The 17,285-nt window shown below is 36.9% G+C and overlaps 1 protein-coding gene across 2 annotated transcripts in view; it reads left to right on the top strand.

Moving 5' to 3' along the window:
- ERLEC1 (endoplasmic reticulum lectin 1) overlaps window positions 1-17,285 on the top strand; it is a 29,429-nt gene that overhangs the window by 11,151 nt on the left and 993 nt on the right. The window contains exons 7-13 of one of the 2 annotated variants that reach the window (XM_027623017.2): window positions 1,410-1,633; window positions 1,726-1,855; window positions 7,575-7,736; window positions 8,549-8,608; window positions 12,283-12,407; window positions 13,954-14,031; window positions 14,986-15,061. In XM_027623017.2, coding sequence (XP_027478818.1) covers window positions 1,410-1,633; window positions 1,726-1,855; window positions 7,575-7,736; window positions 8,549-8,608; window positions 12,283-12,407; window positions 13,954-14,031; window positions 14,986-15,061 — 855 coding nt within the window. The remainder of the gene's footprint in view (window positions 1-1,409; window positions 1,634-1,725; window positions 1,856-7,574; window positions 7,737-8,548; window positions 8,609-12,282; window positions 12,408-13,953; window positions 14,032-14,985; window positions 15,062-17,285) is intronic. The other variant, XM_027623019.1, reaches the window with a different exon arrangement.

Here is a 17,285-nt window from a genome sequence, read left to right as displayed (position 1 = left end):
AAATATTTATTTACTGTGGCTCTGGAGGATAGCAAGATGGAATTCAAAGTGTGAAATGATAAAGGAAGAGGAAGAAAAGGGTAAGGGAAGAAAACTAACATTTACTGAGCCCCAATTTATAAGCCAGATACTGTGCCAGGCATGTAACAAAAGGTAATGCTTAATTTCCCCCACAACCTCTGAGTATATATTATTATTCTCTTTTTACAAATGACAAAAACTGAAATTTGGTCACAGTCGGAAAGCCAGTAAATTCAAAGCTTGGCTTTGAACCCAGGATTTTCTAATTCTAGATACTAGCAATGAAAATAGCATACAAGAAACCTCAAAATATTTTTTCCTGGAAACATTTGTTTATTGCCTGTTTTACACATGGCACTGACAGGGTACCAAAGTGATACAAGATGAGCTCCCTGCCTCCAAAGAGCTTGCTTGGAGATATTATTAACAATATTTTTTTAGAGCCCTTATTTTAGATTTTTCTTTGGTTTATGTAGATGAAATGTGGGAGCTAGCTCCTTAATAATCCTTGTCTTCTGAGGTGATCTATTTTATTCCCCCATTGAAAATTTCTTCATTTGTCCTTTGCTGGCCTTGAATAGATTTATATAGGAGTTTATGTTGAAAAGTATGGCTCTTAATATTAATGACAGGGAAAAAGAATAAGCAGATTAATGAATGAGTACAATATTAAGATTCCTGTTTTAGAAGATAGTGTTTTACTATGTAGCCCCACGTTTTGACAAATCAGACTTCAGACCTCTAGAATCTAAAGTATAACACAGCCGTTCACTGAGAATTCAGTCTAGAAAATTCTGACTAGTCCAGTATAGTAAGTTTCTGTATTTTATCTTAATCTCTTTCTTTAGAACTGTTAGAAATAGGGCGCCTGGGTGGCTCAGTTGGTTAAGCAACTGCCTTCGGCTCAGGTTATGATCCTGGAGTCCCTGGATCGAGTCCCGCATCAGGCTCCCTACTTGGCAGGGAGTCTGCTTCGCCCTCTGGCCCTCCCTCCTCTCATGTGCTCTCTCTCTCTCATTCTCTGTCTCTCAAATAAATAAATAAAATCTTAAAAAAAAGAACTGTTAGAAATAATTCATATTAATCAAGAGATAATATCCTTTTATATAAATGTATGCTTACTTAACATCTTAATTTTAGCAGCAAATAAAATTTCCTTTTTTTGCTATATAAAACTGCTCTGAAAATAAGCATTAGCTCAAATAAGAGCTTAGGAATCAAAAGAATGTTAGAGGAAGAGTTTATAGAAAATACAGAAATGTTAACCTTTATAAAGGTTGGTTTTGTTTAAAATGTAGTTTTTTTCCTTTAAGAATAAGTGTTTCTCCCATCCTCACCCCACCTCTATTTCTAATGAAAAGTCTGTCTTATACTCTTTTTTTTTTAAGATTCCCACTAAAAATATCGAAGGTCAGATGACACCCTACTATCCTGTGGGAATGGGAAATGGTACACCTTGTAGTTTGAAACAGAACCGGCCCAGATCAAGTACAGTGATGTACATATGTCATCCTGAATCTAAGCATGAAATTCTTTCAGTAGCTGAAGTTACAACTTGTGAATATGAAGTTGTCATTTTGACACCACTCTTGTGCAATCATCCTAAATATAGGTAGGATGTGGATTTAATATTTTAAACGTGAAATGCACACATGCTTTAAAGTGTCATATGCTTAACTTTAATGCTTTGTTCTTACTGAATAGATTCAGAGCATCCCCTGTGAATGACATATTTTGCCAGTCACTGCCAGGATCACCATTTAAACCCCTCACCCTGAGGCAATTGGAACAGCAGGAAGAAATACTAAGGGTGCCTTTCAGGAGAAATAAAGAGGTATGTGAATTATCTAACAGTATTTTCTCAGTGCTTACTTTTCCAAATTTAAGAGCATGTATCAGTGTTTTAATCATTTCTGTAGCATAGTAGTAGTAATTTATTTTTCTGACTCAAATTTTAAGTTCCAATTTTTTAACTGATTTTAATTATTTTCCTTATTCTTGTACTTCTCAGAAACTATTTTATCATTCTCTTACTCTCATGATTTCATATTTTAAAGTGTGACATCCTATTCATTGTAGTTAAGTTGAATTTTTAGCTAGTTGACTGGCCTTCCCAGCTGAGCCCCTTGAAAAAATAAACTACAACTCATCTTCTAATGCTTTATTTCTTCTTCAACCCATTGCTCTATGTCGTCAAACCATCATTCTTCTGAAACTTCTTATTCAGGTCAACAGCAATCTTTTAGTTCTAAGTCCACTGGACATGTACATAACTTGATCTTAGGACATAAAACACTGAACATGTGAAGCTTGAATTTTCTCTCCTGCCTTTACTTGAAGTCATTCTCTCTGGTTCTCTCTGTTCTCCTCTCCTGTGTATTAGGTCTTTGTCTACTTCCTGCCCCTGAAAATGTTGACGGTCCCCACAGTTCTAGCCATAGTTGCCTTCTCTCTGTAGTGTGTATAGTCACAAGTGAGCTCATCCAGGCCCATTCTGTTAACTTCATTAATATGCCCATGAGTTCCAAATACACATCTTCAACGTTGCCCTTTCCCCTGAACTCAAACCACTGTCACAATAGTTAACATGGATTGAATATTAACAGCTGTTATCTAATCCTCACAAAAACCTACAAGAATATACTATTATCATCCTCCTTAACATGTTAGGAAATTGAGGTTCAGAGAAGGGAAGTGACAAGTGATGGATTAGAGATGAAAATCAAAACAGTCTGGTTCTGGAACTGTCCTCTTAACCACTTCTCTATGCTGCTTCTCCTTTTCCATGTGCTTTTTTCCCTTTTCCTCTGCTCATTGGACATAACCATATACATTTTCAGTAATCTCAAATTCATCTATCTCACACTGACCTTTTCCTAATCTTCCCTGTTGTTTTTTTTATTTTCATTTATTTACCTATTTATTTATTTTTGAGTAATCTCCACACCCAACGTGGAGCTTCAGCTCACAATCCCAGGATCAAGAGTCTCATGCTCCCTACTGAGTCAGCCAGGTGCCCCTTCCCCATTGTTTTTAAAGCAGTGTTACTTCCTTTGCAAATGAGAGAGGACTTCTAATGAATTACCCCAGGAAGAGATCAAAGTTTCCTCTTTTTTGGTCTTGTATTTTACTCAGTCCTCCATTATAGCACTTACATGGCTAAAATTGGTTGATTTTCCTATGATTCTTACACTAAGATCAAGAGAGAATATGCTATGCTTTTATTACTTTGAGGTTTCCAGCTCCTTGCACGATACCTGGTATACTGTGGGTACTTAGTAATGGTTTAATTAACTAATAACTAATATTTAGCTGCAAAGCCTGTTTCTCCCCTTTCTCTTCAGTACTTCTGGCAAAAGTATTGCCACGCTCTTTGTGGCTGTGAACACTGCCATTCTGATAGGAAGGAAAAATTATCTTATTAATCTGCACTTGATTTGAAATGCTCAATTAAAAGATTGGACATGGATTTCTCTACTGGTCTTTTCCCTGATAGTGATTTAGATACTGTCAGGTACTTAAAAGTCAGCTCAATCAAAATGCTTCCCAAATCCCAACTTTAATTACTCTTCAGAGAAGAAATGGCAGCTTACTTTGCTCTAATTAATGTGTTTAATCTGCCGTTTGAGAAAAATTGTTTTTAAAAAGCTACAGATGATAATACTTTCAAAATACTTAGGACCCTTAGAATACATGTTGTAGATGAAAACCTTAGGTAATACTGTAGGGTGAAAAGTTATTTAAAGTGACATTTTTCTCAGAATCCTTTCCTTTATAAATCTAATTTATTACGCATCACTTTTTTTTAAAAATTGATTATTTGTCATATGGTTTGCCTTGTAAATGTGGAATAAGCTTAACCATAAAGATAATGAATTTTTTTTTCTGTTTTAAACAAAAATACAAATCTGGCTATCAGAATTTTATTTTGATGTTATATCTGTTACTTGTGTTCTGTTTGACATGAAATGGTTTATTAAGGGGACTTAGGACTGAAGCCTCTTGGGCTATGGCAAACAGACAACATGACAAATTGATCTTCACAACCCCACCTCTTGTAAGACCTGCTTTTATAGCCCTAGAGGCTGGGAGTACACACTAGGGAACTACCCCAGAGAATGTTTAGGAGTAGGTATGAGTACAGAAACTATTTGCTGGATAACCCACTAAATAAAGTCTTGAGACTTTAAAAAAAAAAAAAAGAAAGAAAGAATAGGTGTGAGTGATTGTCACTTCTCCAGCAGATCAAGGATGTTGTGCCCGGAGGGTGTACTTAAGGGCGTAGTTGAACAAAAGGACAGAATGGTGGGGTTGCTATACTCAGGAAGGCTTCAAGTAACAGAGGGGTCATCATGGCTGATTGGTCCAAGATGATGTTAGTCTAGCTGTCACATTCTACCCCTCAAATCCAGCTCTTAGAGTCGCATATGCCCACCTCTTCAGTGATATTCCCTGAGCCATCAGAGAAGGGCTTTTTTGCAGTAGGGGCTCTTTGGCTAGACAGTGTCCAAGTTGAATGCATAATCCACAGCGGCTGTAGAGACAGCAAGAAAAGAGACCTATGTTGACACAACTAAGAATGAGTAATAATTTTGCCACCATGTCCCGCAGACTTTAAACCAGTTTGATAACTACTGGGTTAAGTGCACACAGGCCATCTAATGCCTATATCTCTTATGCATGTCTTTTAATGCATAAGTGATACTGCCTGAATTAACAGTCATATATATGCATCATTTGGTTTGAATGATAGCGTAAGTGCCCCCTTGTGCTACGGTGAGTACATCCAAGGCCATTCTATTTTGTAATATGGCCTTTCACATCTTTGTCATCTCTGTGTTCATGAGTGGCAGGTTATGGTAACAATTGTTGAGGATCCTCTGGGCATAATTAATTGTCTATATGCCATATCACGTCTTCTGTGCCTAAAGATGGTACAGATATTCCTGCTAAATGGTCATACCAGTGAAAGACAGCATGGGTCCATCATGCCTTTAAATGGGGTAAATTTGCAGAGGCTGTTAGGGTGCTATCAGTGCTGTTATTATATTACATTAATTTGGAGATTACTAGACCATTAGGAATCCATTTTATGAATTTCCAAACCCTGCCACAAAAACTATCATCTTGCTTTTATTGGAATAATTTTTCTTAAAAATGCAAGTAGATGTTCTGTCCACAAGAAGCAATAATAAATGATCATACTTCTATTCTTCCTACCTCTTCCCCTGTCTGAGCTGGAGGTTTCAGTGTTTTTCCTCACTAACTTTACTGTAGGTCTCATGCATTCTAAGTGATTAGTTTAGTCTGTTAGACCTTAGCTCCTTAGGAGCAGTGACTATGTCTTCTTCGTTTTTAATACTGAGCACTTAAAACAGTACCAGGAGCGTGGTATGTTCTGAATGTAGAAAGACTATACATAAAATCCAAAGTCCTTTCAAAAAATAAGATGTCATTTGGCAATCTTTGTTCTTCTGGAATATTGGAGGAGAGGCAGGGTAAAGTCATTGGTTTCTAGAATAACCTTGCAGTGACTCCCACCAGCCAAAGTAGGAGAAAAGAACCACAGTGGAGCAGTGGCGCCTACAGCAGGTGAAAGGCATCGTGGCCACTATACATTTACTAGGAACCCTTTTACTATTTAATTTCTTTAATTATGTTACTCAGTTTTAATTGGTATACTCCTTTAATTCTGATCTAGATTCATTTTCTCTCACTGTCAAAACCCAGTTTACTTCTGGATTCTAACTTATTAGCCTCTTCCGTAACTGTTCTCTCCACCCACTTCTGCATTCCTTAGAGTCTCTTCCTCTCTGGCTCGGGTTACTTCAACTCCCAATGTGGCTCCACCACCTCGGGATTTGTTCTTACTAGTCCTTCCCTGCCACTGCGACGGTATTACTTAAAATCTGATCAAAAATCTGATCCCATATTTTTGCCTAAAATCCTTAAGATGAGGGGCGCCTGGTTGGCTCTGTCAGTTAAGCGTCTGCCTTCGGCTCAGGTCGTGGTCCCAGGGTCCTGGAATCAAGTCCCACATCTGGCTCCCTGCTCAGCGGGAAGTTTGCTTCTCCCTCTACCTCTCTCCACCACCGCGCCCCGCTCCCCCGGTCTCTCTCTCAAATAAATAAATAAAATCTTTAAAATTTAAAAAAAAAATTCTTAAGATGATATCCAAACTTCTTAGAATTATGTAATTTTTTACTAGTAAGTACCTGTTTATCTCTTTAGTTTTAAATATTATTCCACACCCCACATCTTTGCTCCTATGTCTTCCTCAGGTTCACGTGCATATGTGCACACAGACACAAAACCTACAGACATTCACATACATCACAAATTATTCGTGTTTCGAGAATCAAGGGTTTTCTCTTTGTGAAGTCTTCATATTTCAATTCTTCATCAAAATCTCTGTGAATCACCAATCCCTCTGTGAATCTGCTGTTCTCTGTACCCTTTAGTGGGCATCTTTGTTTACTAACATGCAGTGTCCTTCAGGACAACAACCAGATCCTGCTGCATATTAATAATTATAATTAATATTCTTAATTACTCCCACTTAGCTCTTTACCCTGCTTGTTATCTTTTCTTTACCCATCGTAACCACATTTTCCAGAACTAAATGTAGTGACAAAATCTAACAAGTAGTGAAATAATAATATTCTAGTGCATTTCCTTTCAGTCTTTTGGGGCATTTTTTTTTTTTGATACATACACAGAGATACACATGAAAAAAAATAATTGGGACCAAACTGTGTGCTGTGTGTGTAAATATATAAAGTATCTTCACTGGTTTTCACTTAACAGTATATCATTTTTTACATTCCTATGTCATAAAGTAATCTATAATATTATTTTAATTATCTCAAATATTCTATTGTTTAAAGTACCAAAATTTATTTAAATTATTTACTGGTATGGATATTTTTGTTGTCCACAATTTTTTGCTAACATGAAGAATGCCGCACTGAATGTCATTGAAGCTAAATCTTTGTACCCATCGGTGGTGATTGTTTACTCCGGATAAATTTCTAGAAATAGGTCAAAGGTAAGCACATAATGAAGAGTTTTGATATATACTGTCAAATTGTACTTGCGAAGAATTGTGGAATTTTACAATCCCATTAGAAATATTAAAAAAAAAAAAGGCAAGTGCTGATACATATTTGTGTATATTTCTTTGTATTTGTGTGTATATAATGTGTGTGTGTTTTCTAGTAAGGTGGAATACTACTTAGGTTAGGTACTTGCATTGGAGTAACTCTAGCTGCTATGATCAAAAAAAAAAATGAGGCAAAATATATGAAATGGTAATTATCCCTGTGTGTTAAGAATGGCCATCATACCCCTAATTGGTAGATGGAACTATCATTTGTCTAGAGCTTTCTCTGTTGTATTAAGTGTTGCAAAATTCATTTTCTTAAAACACATTAAAAATGAGTGGACTTTTATTTTCCAAATTTCCTTCAGTTTAAAAATAATAATTAAAGTCCTAACTGAAAAAAAAAATAAGTATAGTATAGAAGCCCTTAAACATATGTGTTTAATTTTAGGAAGAGTTGCAATCAACTAAAGAAGAGAGATTTCCAGCAATCCACAAACCCATTGCTGTTGGTTCTCAGCCTATGCTCACTGTTGGAACAACCCACATATCCAAATTGACAGATGACCAACTCATAAAAGAGTTCCTTAGTGGTTCTTACTGCTTTCATGGGGTGAGAAGTGAACCTTTGGTTTCAATATTTACTAACAGCCTTCACTTGTGTGTTAGTTAGTCACGGGGCATCAGCAGCACTGAAAAAAGATTTTGTCAATAGAGAAATGGCAAGTTTCTGGAAGCCTCCTAATGGACATTTTCTGTCTGCATCTTATTATAATCCAAGTAATAGCCATTATGTTTTCTTTGCTCACAAGCTAAAACTTGACCTTTACTTGACAGAAAATACATATAACTAAGTCATGTGTGATTCTGGTTGATTGCTGGAATGGGCATCGAGGACTGTATATCCTTAAAAAAAAAAGATTGTATAGCCTACATTTTAGTTATGTAGCAGTCACATTTAAAACTTGAGTTAACATCTACAAAGGTTAAATTTTGCCCCTAATAAACTATTAGTTCCAGTGGGAAATAAAGTCAGTGGAATTTTCATTTTATTTTATTTTACCAAGGCAATACAGCAGTTATTCTCTGTATTTGTCTTTTTTAAATTATTATTTCTCAGTAATTTCTTTTTTCTTTTTATTATTGAAGTGTCGCTGACATACAATGTTATATTAGTTTTAGGTGTATATAATGTAGTGATTTGACAACTCTGTACATTACTCAGTGCACATCATGCTAAGTATAGTTAATCATCTTTCACCATATAACATTATTTCTCAGTAACTTTTTTTAATTTTCAACCATATTATTGCTATTACAGTTTTTCTAATTATATATATTTCTATTACTGTCATGTGGCAACACTGAGACAGACCCCAATCCCCCATTCTGTCTGGGTAACTTGATCTGTTTTCTTTCCTATAGGGCGTTGGTTGGTGGAAATATGAATTCTGCTATGGCAAACATGTACATCAATATCATGAGGTATTGAATAGCCTTTCTATCATTCTACCACTAGATAGATTCAAGTTTTAAAATTTGTTTGTGGAAAAAAAAGAGGGGGGGTGGCATTTTAATTACAAAATGACTTTAATATGAAAATACTCAAAGTGTCTCTGAATTCTAGAAAATGGAAAACTTGGTTTTAACTAAGTCACTCTTCTTAAAGTAACGTTTATTAACTCCTCAGATTCTCATATTACTGTGTTTCTGGAGGAATAATAGGCTATTGTGACTAACCTCTAGCTTTGAGAAATTAATCATTAAAATTCTTCTTTAAATTAATAAAGTGAATAGTAAGATAGTACATTATGGCTCAAGGTAGGAAAATAGGGTAAATACAGCAACTTTCTCAGCTAAAAGAACATACCATATCATGCAAGTTTAAAATCAACTAAGTTTCAAGATTATACACATTGGCTTTTTATTCTTCCTTTTATTTCTAATTTCATAAATCAGATAGCATTTTCTTCTACAACTTGAGCCAAGCTGCCTAAATTCTGAACTTCAAGCTTCAATAAATTTATTTGTCATAGTTGTACCTTGTTTGGTAGGGTAAACTGCTAGACGTTGAAGACAAATGTTAATTAATAAATATTCACCTGGCTGTTTTAAATAGCTCTTTTTATTTCCCCAAAGAAATAATATCTAGTAATTTAAAAATACTGTATTTACCCTCTTGAGTGTTATGAGTCAGTCTTAAATTCCAAGACAGATCATACCAGGAAAGATCATCAACTCAACCTTCCACATTTGAATCATTCCAAATTTTTGAGGCATCTGTAAACTAGGACATTTTACTTAAACCTGAGAAATGCCATTTCACTCTTCTTCCCACTTCTTCTTGCTACTATGTAGAGGTTTCATTTATTTTTAATAGTATTTATTAATAGAAAAAATATTATCTAAGTACAACCCAGATAATACCCAATGGCTTTTTTTTTAATTAAAGGAATATATTCCAGAAATTTAGAATGAATAGAAAATTCTCCTCCACCATTGTCCTTTTTCGTAAAAGTAATTGCTGTTAACATTTTCTTAGTTAACCCTCCACAAGAAAAAAAAATGCATATACATAAATGTTAGTGTAACTAGTAAATGCACTGTTCTGCACTTACTCTTTTCAATTAGTATCTTGGAGATCTTTCCATGCCAGCAACAGCTGATCTCATTCTTTTCAGCAGGTACAGAGGATTATGTTTATACCCACAATGTATTTAGCCAGATCTCTTCTGACAGACCTTTGAATTATTTCCAGTTTTTGCTGTGATAGCATCTTAGCATTTATAAATAGTTTTGTTGGTGAAACTTTGCAAGTATATTCATAAGGCACATTTCTAGCAACAGACTTGCTAGGTCAAAATATATGCATACTGAATATTGCCTTCTAGGGACAGCTAGGTGGCCCAGTTGGTTAAGCATCTGCCTTCGGCTCAGGTCATGATCCCAGGGTCCTCAGCCTCCTTGCTCAGCAGGGAGCCTGCTTCTCCCTCTGCATGCTGCTCCCCCTGCTTATGCTCTCTCTCTCTGACAAATAAATAAATAAAATCTTTTTTCTCTTTTTTTATTAACATATACTGTTTTATTTGTTTCAGGGGTACAGGTCTGTGATTCATCAGTGTTACACAATTCACAGTGCTCACAATAGCACATACCCTCCCCAGTGTCCATCACCCAACCACCCCATCCCTCCCACCCCCCACCACTCCAGCAACCCTCAATTTGTTTCCTTAGATTAAGAGTCTCTTATGGTTTGTCTCCCTCTCTGGTTTTGTCATTTTATTTTTCCCTCCCTTCCCGCATGATCCTCTGTCTTGTTTCTCAAATTCCTCGTATCAGTGAGATCATATGATAATTGTCTTTCTCTGATTGACTTATTTCGCTTAGCATAATACCCTCTAGTTCCATCCACATTGTTGCAAATGGCAAGATTGCATTTAAATAAATAAAATCCTTAAAAATATAGATATAAAGAAAAGAACATTGCCTTCCAAAAAGTTGTTAGTCATTCCCATTAACAATGACTTTAAAACACACACACACACACACACACACACACACACACACACACACACACACACACACACACACACACACACTGACTTTTTCCCCATACACTTGCCAACACTAGGTTTTATCAGACTCATTTTTGCCCAAGGTCATATAACCTAGAAATTTCTGAGGGACTCTGCTAGGAGCTTTGGGAGATAAACAAATATTAGTAGCTAACAAATATAATACTCAGTGTATACCAGACACTGTTCTAAGTATGCATATTAACTCGATCTTCATAACAATTCTAAGAGGTGACTGTTGTTCTTCCAAGGTGAGGAATGGAAGCAATGATTTAGTAACTTACCTAAAACCACATAGGTAGTAAATGATGAAACCAGAATGCTAACGCAGGCAGTCTTGCTCCATTTCCAGCCTCTTAAACACTTCACTATGCAACTTCAGTCCGTCTATCTAGTAACTTAGAGTCTGGTTGCTAAAAGAATGTTAAATTGTTGTCTCTTGCACTGGGCAATAAGCCCTGCTAGCAGCAGTGCCTGTGTCTGTTTCATCTACCACTGTAAGGGTTTCTAATTCTACCGAACAGGTGTATGCTAGTGCTCAGCAGTGCCTGGCATAAAATGTGGAGAAGGAAAGGAAGACAGGGAGGAAGGGAGGGGAGAGGAAAGAAGAGGAGAGAGAAGGAAGGAAGTCCACATATAAGACAGTATATAGTTAGTGTTTAAAAAAATTAACAGAATGGGGACGGGGGTTTCTGAACAGACATCTTGATACAGAAGCATGGTGTCAAATGAGTGTGTGAATACACGTATAATTTGCAGATTGGCATTTGAAAGAGAAGTAGGATGAAGATAGGCTCGGTGGGTCTGCAGGTGAGAGATATAGGCCAGAGATTTAATTAAGAATCACGGTAGTGGGGCGCCTGGGTGGCTGAGTTGGTTAAACGTCCGACTCTTGATCTCAGCTCAGGTCTTGATCTCAGGGTTGTGAGTTCAAGCCCCGCATTGGGCTCCATGCTGGGTGTGGAGCCTACTTAAAAAAAAAAAAAAGAAGAATCAGTAGTATGCAGGCATATCATTTAGGTAGGAGAAATTAAACTCATTGAAAATGTAGAGGAAGAGTCTGAAGCCACGAACATCTCCAGGTAAACAGTGGACAAAACCAATAGATGTAGGAGAGGAAGGAAATAAAAGAGTCAAAGATAACTGCATGTGGAGCTAGCTGACGGGAAAGTAGTTACATTATTCAGAGAAACAAGGAACAAAGAAGATAATGAGCTCAAATGTCTACTCATCAGGTTTGACTAGCATTGTTTGACTAACATCTAAATACCCATCTGTGGGCGCCTGGGTGGCTCAGTCGTTACACATCTGCTTTCGGCTCAGGTCATGATCCCAGGGTCCTGGGATCGAGCCCCGCATCTGGCTCCCTGCTCAGCAGGAAGCCTGCTTCTCCCTCTCCCACTCCCCCTGCTTGTGTTCCCTCTTACTGTGTCTCTCTGTCAAATAAATAAATAAAATCTTTAAAAAATAAACACCCATCTGCAGTGTGCAGGTGAAGATAAGGACTATAACTTATAGGCCATCAGGATAAATGTCTACTTGATGATATCAAGGATTCATCACAAATATTTTTTCCTATATTAGGACAAAGATAGTGGGAAGACCTCTGTGGTTGTGGGTACATGGAACCAAGAAGAGCATATTGAATGGGCTAAGAAGAATACTGCTAGAGCCTATCACCTTCAAGATGATGGTACCCAGTCAGTCAGGTAAAGATTAACCTTATTTGCCTTTGGATCTGATTAGTAGAATATTTAAAACTCAGAATATTGTAAAGCATAAAATTTAAACACTTAAGTAAAATCTCTGGGTCAGTTTTTTTCAGGGACATCTTTTAAATTAGTTTTCTTTTCTAAAGTAATAGTTAAGAACACAGTTTCTGAAGGTGGAGGTGGGTGTGGGCCTGGATTCAAATGCTGGCTCTTCACTTACCACCTTGGGCAAATTACATATTCTTCTTAAGTCTCACTTTTCTTGTCTACTAGTATTTGCCTCATAGGATTGTATGACACTTAAACAATCATGTATGTAACACATAGTGCCTGGCAACAGCGTGCAATAAATTCTGGCCACTGCCTTTAAAGTGGTGGTGGTGTGGTAATGAGAGTGCTGGTGGCTGGCCTTCGTGACAGACACTGGCTCACTTCCATCCAGTAGGTCTGAGGCCGTTAGAAAGCATTGCCTCTTTCATGTGTCCTCTTTACCTTTTTAAGTTAGTTAGTTCTATGTAAATATACTCTAGCATTTCCCTTTGTTACTTTACCTCTGTGAGGTTATGATTGAAAATAAACAGTGGCTTTCTGAAAAACTACCTCACAACTTCTTTGAGTTATATAGGTATATCTTGTTACAGCAGAAATAAATTAATCTCTTATTTTCCAAGAATAACTAAGCTTTAGTTTTTCTTGTAGTCTCTTACCTGGCGAATTTTAAATTACTCATTCTTTCTCTTTCTTGGGTATTAACTTTGTCCTTCCTAGCACAGATTGCATTGAGAGACTCTGTTTTTAGAACGTGCTGACTTCAGGGCGCCTGGTTGGCTCAGTCCATAGAGCGTGGGACTCTCGATCTCAGGGTTGTGAGTTCGAGCCCCACGTCGGGTTAAAAATAAAATCTTTAAAAAAAAAAATAGAATGTGTTGACTTCTTGGGCTGACCAAAAATCAAAGTTAGCAAAATTAAGAGATGGGCATTTAAGTATTAGAATCTACTAAACAGATGGACTTTTCTTATGTTCATGTATGTTTCATGTGAAAGTAGTTCGTGGTATCATGAGCAACAAATATTGAATCACAGGAGCAGAAGGCTAGCTAAATTAAAAATATGCTGCTCATTTGGAATTTGTAGGTTAACATAGGCTGTACTTTTGTATACCTGCATGACAGTATTTTCATGAGTGGAGCTGGCTGGAGGATGGCCAGGAGGGAAAACTGCCACAAAGTAAACAATATACAGGGCTGAGGAAATGGTTCACTTCAGAAGGACTTTTTTAAAGACACTTTACCCTTAACTATTTGTATCCAAATAAATAATATGCAAATTGAAGATTATTCTTATTAATTAAATCATTCCAAAGTATCTCAATTCTATATTCTCCTTATAGAATCTGAAAACCTTTCTCTGTGACATGACCCTAAAAATATTTTATGACTAATGCAAAACTGATCCCTCTAACCATGTTCTCACCCTCCCCATTACAGTTACCCTGAATTAACGAAGTTTAGGTTAATAAAACATGTGTGTTTCTCTGGTTTAGGATGGTGTCACATTTTTATGGGAATGGAGATATTTGTGATATAACTGACAAACCAAGACAGGTCACTGTAAAACTAAAGTAAGTTGGACCATCAACTCATGCTTTGTGCTTCTCTTTTATCTGCTTCCAGTGGGCAAAAGTTTATACAAATATAAAATATAATTGTGAATAATTATATTTATGCATAATAATGTGTGGATTAATTTAATATAAAATTATTACTTTATTCTAAAATAGTAAAATTGGGGCACCTGGCTGGCTCAGTCAGTGGAGCATGCGACTCTGTGAGTTCGAGCCCCACATTGGTTGTAGAGATTAAAGAAAGAAAGAGAAAGAGAGAAAGAAACTTCAGGAGATATAGAAAGAAAATCGTTTTAAAAAATAAATAAAATATTGGGCCGCCTGGGTGGCCAACTCTTGGTTTCAGCTCAGGTCATGATCTCAGGATCATGAGACTGAGCCCCACATCTGGCTCCGTCCTCAGGGTGGAGTCTGCTTGAGGTTCTCTCCCTCTACCCCTTCCCCCATTTGCTCACACGCTCTCTCTCTCTATAATATAAATAAATTAAAATCTTTAAAAATAAATAAATATTAAATTTCAATATAATTATATTATTTGTAAGTTATAATGATTTTTAAATTGTATTATTTCAGTTATTATATTAAATTATACAGGGCCACTTACATAAGATTTGTATAGCTTAAAAGGAAAACAATTAAAAATACTTTTGTACAGGGCACCTGGGTGGCTCATTTGGTTAAGCATCTGACTCTTGATTTCAGCTCAGGCCCTGGTCACAGCGTCGTGAGATCAAGGCCCACGTCAGGCTCCAGGCTCAGCTCGGAGTCTCCTTGGGATTCTCTCTCCCTCTCCCTCTGCTCCTTCTCAGCCCCCCACCCCGTCCCAACTTGTACATGTGCATGCACACACACGCGCTCCCTCTCTCTCAGTTAATTAATTAATTAAGGCTTTTTAAAAATAAAAATATTTTGTGTGGTTTGGGCCATACTTTCAAGTGCTCTCTGTTTCAGGTGTAAAGAATCAGATTCTCCTCATGCTGTTACTGTATATATGCTAGAGCCTCACTCCTGTCAGTATATCCTTGGGGTAAGTAAAAAAATAATACTCAGGGGGCGCCTGGGTGGCTCAGTCGTTAGGCGTCTGCCTTTGGCTCAGGTCATGATCCCAGGGTCCTGGGATCGAGCCCCACATCGGGCTCCCTGCTCCACCGGAAGCCTGCTTCTCCCTCTCCCACTCCCCCTGCTTGTGTTCCTTCTCACGCTGTGTCTCTCTCTATCAAATAAATAAATAAAAATCTTAAAAAAAAATAATAGGAATTCAGTTTGAAAACATGTTTCAATTTTTAGCATTGAGTCTTGAAAGGACCTTCAGTAATCTCCAAAATTTAATATAGCCCTCATACTATCTCTGTAAAAGCTAAACTCTTTTTTATTGAGGTACAATTTACAAAAAATAAAATGCAGAGATCTTAAGTGTTGAGTTTGATATATTTGGCAATTTTATATACCCATGGAACTATCACCCAAAACAAGGTATCTGTCACTGCAGAAAAAATTTTCATACACCTTTTATGTCAATACCCCAACCCCCACAGATGCCCCTTTCTGCTTTCTGACATCATAGAGTAGTTTGCCTGTTTTTTGATTCCACATGAATGGAATCATATAGTATGTAGTTTTTTATGCCTGCCCTCCTTGACTTGGCATGTTTTTCAGACTCACCCATGTCACTCCAGTATTTCATTCTCTTTTTATTACTGAATAGTATTCATTTGTATAAGTATACCACACTTGCTTATCCATTCTTCTGTATAGACATTTAAGTTGTTTCTCATTTTTTATTATGTGAATAAGGCTGCTATGAACATTTTTTTTTATAAGTCGTTTTGTGATCATGTATTTTTTTTCTTTTGGGTAAGTACCTAGGTGTGGAATTGCTGAATCATAGATTAGATATATGTTTAGCTTTTATCAAATAGTTATCCAAATGGTTGTACCATTTTACATTCCTACCAGTAATATATGAGAGTCCAATTGCTCTACATCCTCCCCAACATTTGGTATTGTAAGTCTTTTTTCTTTTAACCACTTTATTTTTTTTTAAGATTTTATTTATTTATTTGTTTGTTTGACAGAGAGAGAGGGAACACAACAGGGGGAGTGGGAGAGGGAGAAGCAAGCTTCCTGCTGAGCAGGGAGCCCGATGTGGGGCTTGATCCCAGAACCCTGGGACCATGACCTGAGCTGAAGGCAGATGCTTAACAACTGAGCCACCCAGGAGCCCCTCTTTTAGCCACTTTAGTCATTTTAGTGTGTGTTTCCCATATGGAAAATGGTGATAAGCACCTTTTCATGTGATGATTCATTCATAGATTTTTGTGAAGTATCTAGCCAAGTTTTTTTTAAAGAAAAATTATTCTGACACTTACTGAAACAGTGTTTATTCAGGACTGTTGGCAATAAGTGGGTCAAGACTTTCACAATAGGAGAGAGAGATCCAGCTTAACTCTACATGTGGCAAAGACAGCTGGGGACTTATAGCCAATGAGCAGAAGGTGGCAGGGTGAGGGGTGGCACAATGGATGGAAAATAACTAAGAGGAGACATCAACTTAACTGACTTGACAGGATTATTGCTGAAGGCAGGCCAGGATGATCAGCTATCAAAGGTGAGAGATGAGGAATTTGATCAGATATGGGATGAATGATTAGTTGTTGAGGGTAAGCGGTTCTCTCTACACTGACTTACCATGATTCTTGCAACAGCTGGACTCAGCAGGCCCAAGACAGGGCACAAGTAGAAGAGGCCTAGTCAAAAAGAGGAATTAGGGAACCTGACTTCAGTTTGGTCGAGGAGACTCTGTCATCTGTTCGTCTTTTACCCATTTTTATTGTTGTTGTTTGTCTTCTTGTTTCTAGGAGTTCAAATATATTCTGGATATGAGTTCTTTATATTTATAGTGCACACTTTTTTTCCTCAATCTGTGGCTTACCTATTTATTTTCCTAATGTCTTTTGATGAGCAAAAGTTTATTTGATAAAGTTTATTTTAATCAGTTTTTCCCTTTTATAGCTAATGCTTTATTTTGTTCTAAGAAATGTTGCCACCCCAGAGTCATGAAAATATTAGCCTGTATTTCTATCTAGAAACTTCATGGTCCTGCCTTTGGTTATATGATGCCTAACAGTGGCTTTCTCTGTATGTTTCCTGGTCAGAGTTCACAGAGCTTTTTGCATGTATGGGTTGATATTACTCATCAACTTCTGAAAAATTTTACATTTTTGTGAATATACATTTAACAAATGTATACA

Source organism: Zalophus californianus, chromosome 8 (genome assembly GCF_009762305.2).
Source record: "Zalophus californianus isolate mZalCal1 chromosome 8, mZalCal1.pri.v2, whole genome shotgun sequence".
In the NCBI taxonomy this organism is placed as follows: Eukaryota; Metazoa; Chordata; class Mammalia; order Carnivora; family Otariidae; genus Zalophus; species Zalophus californianus.
The sequence above is the reverse complement of the archived record's forward strand: the minus strand, read 5'-3'. Positions and strand labels throughout refer to the sequence as shown.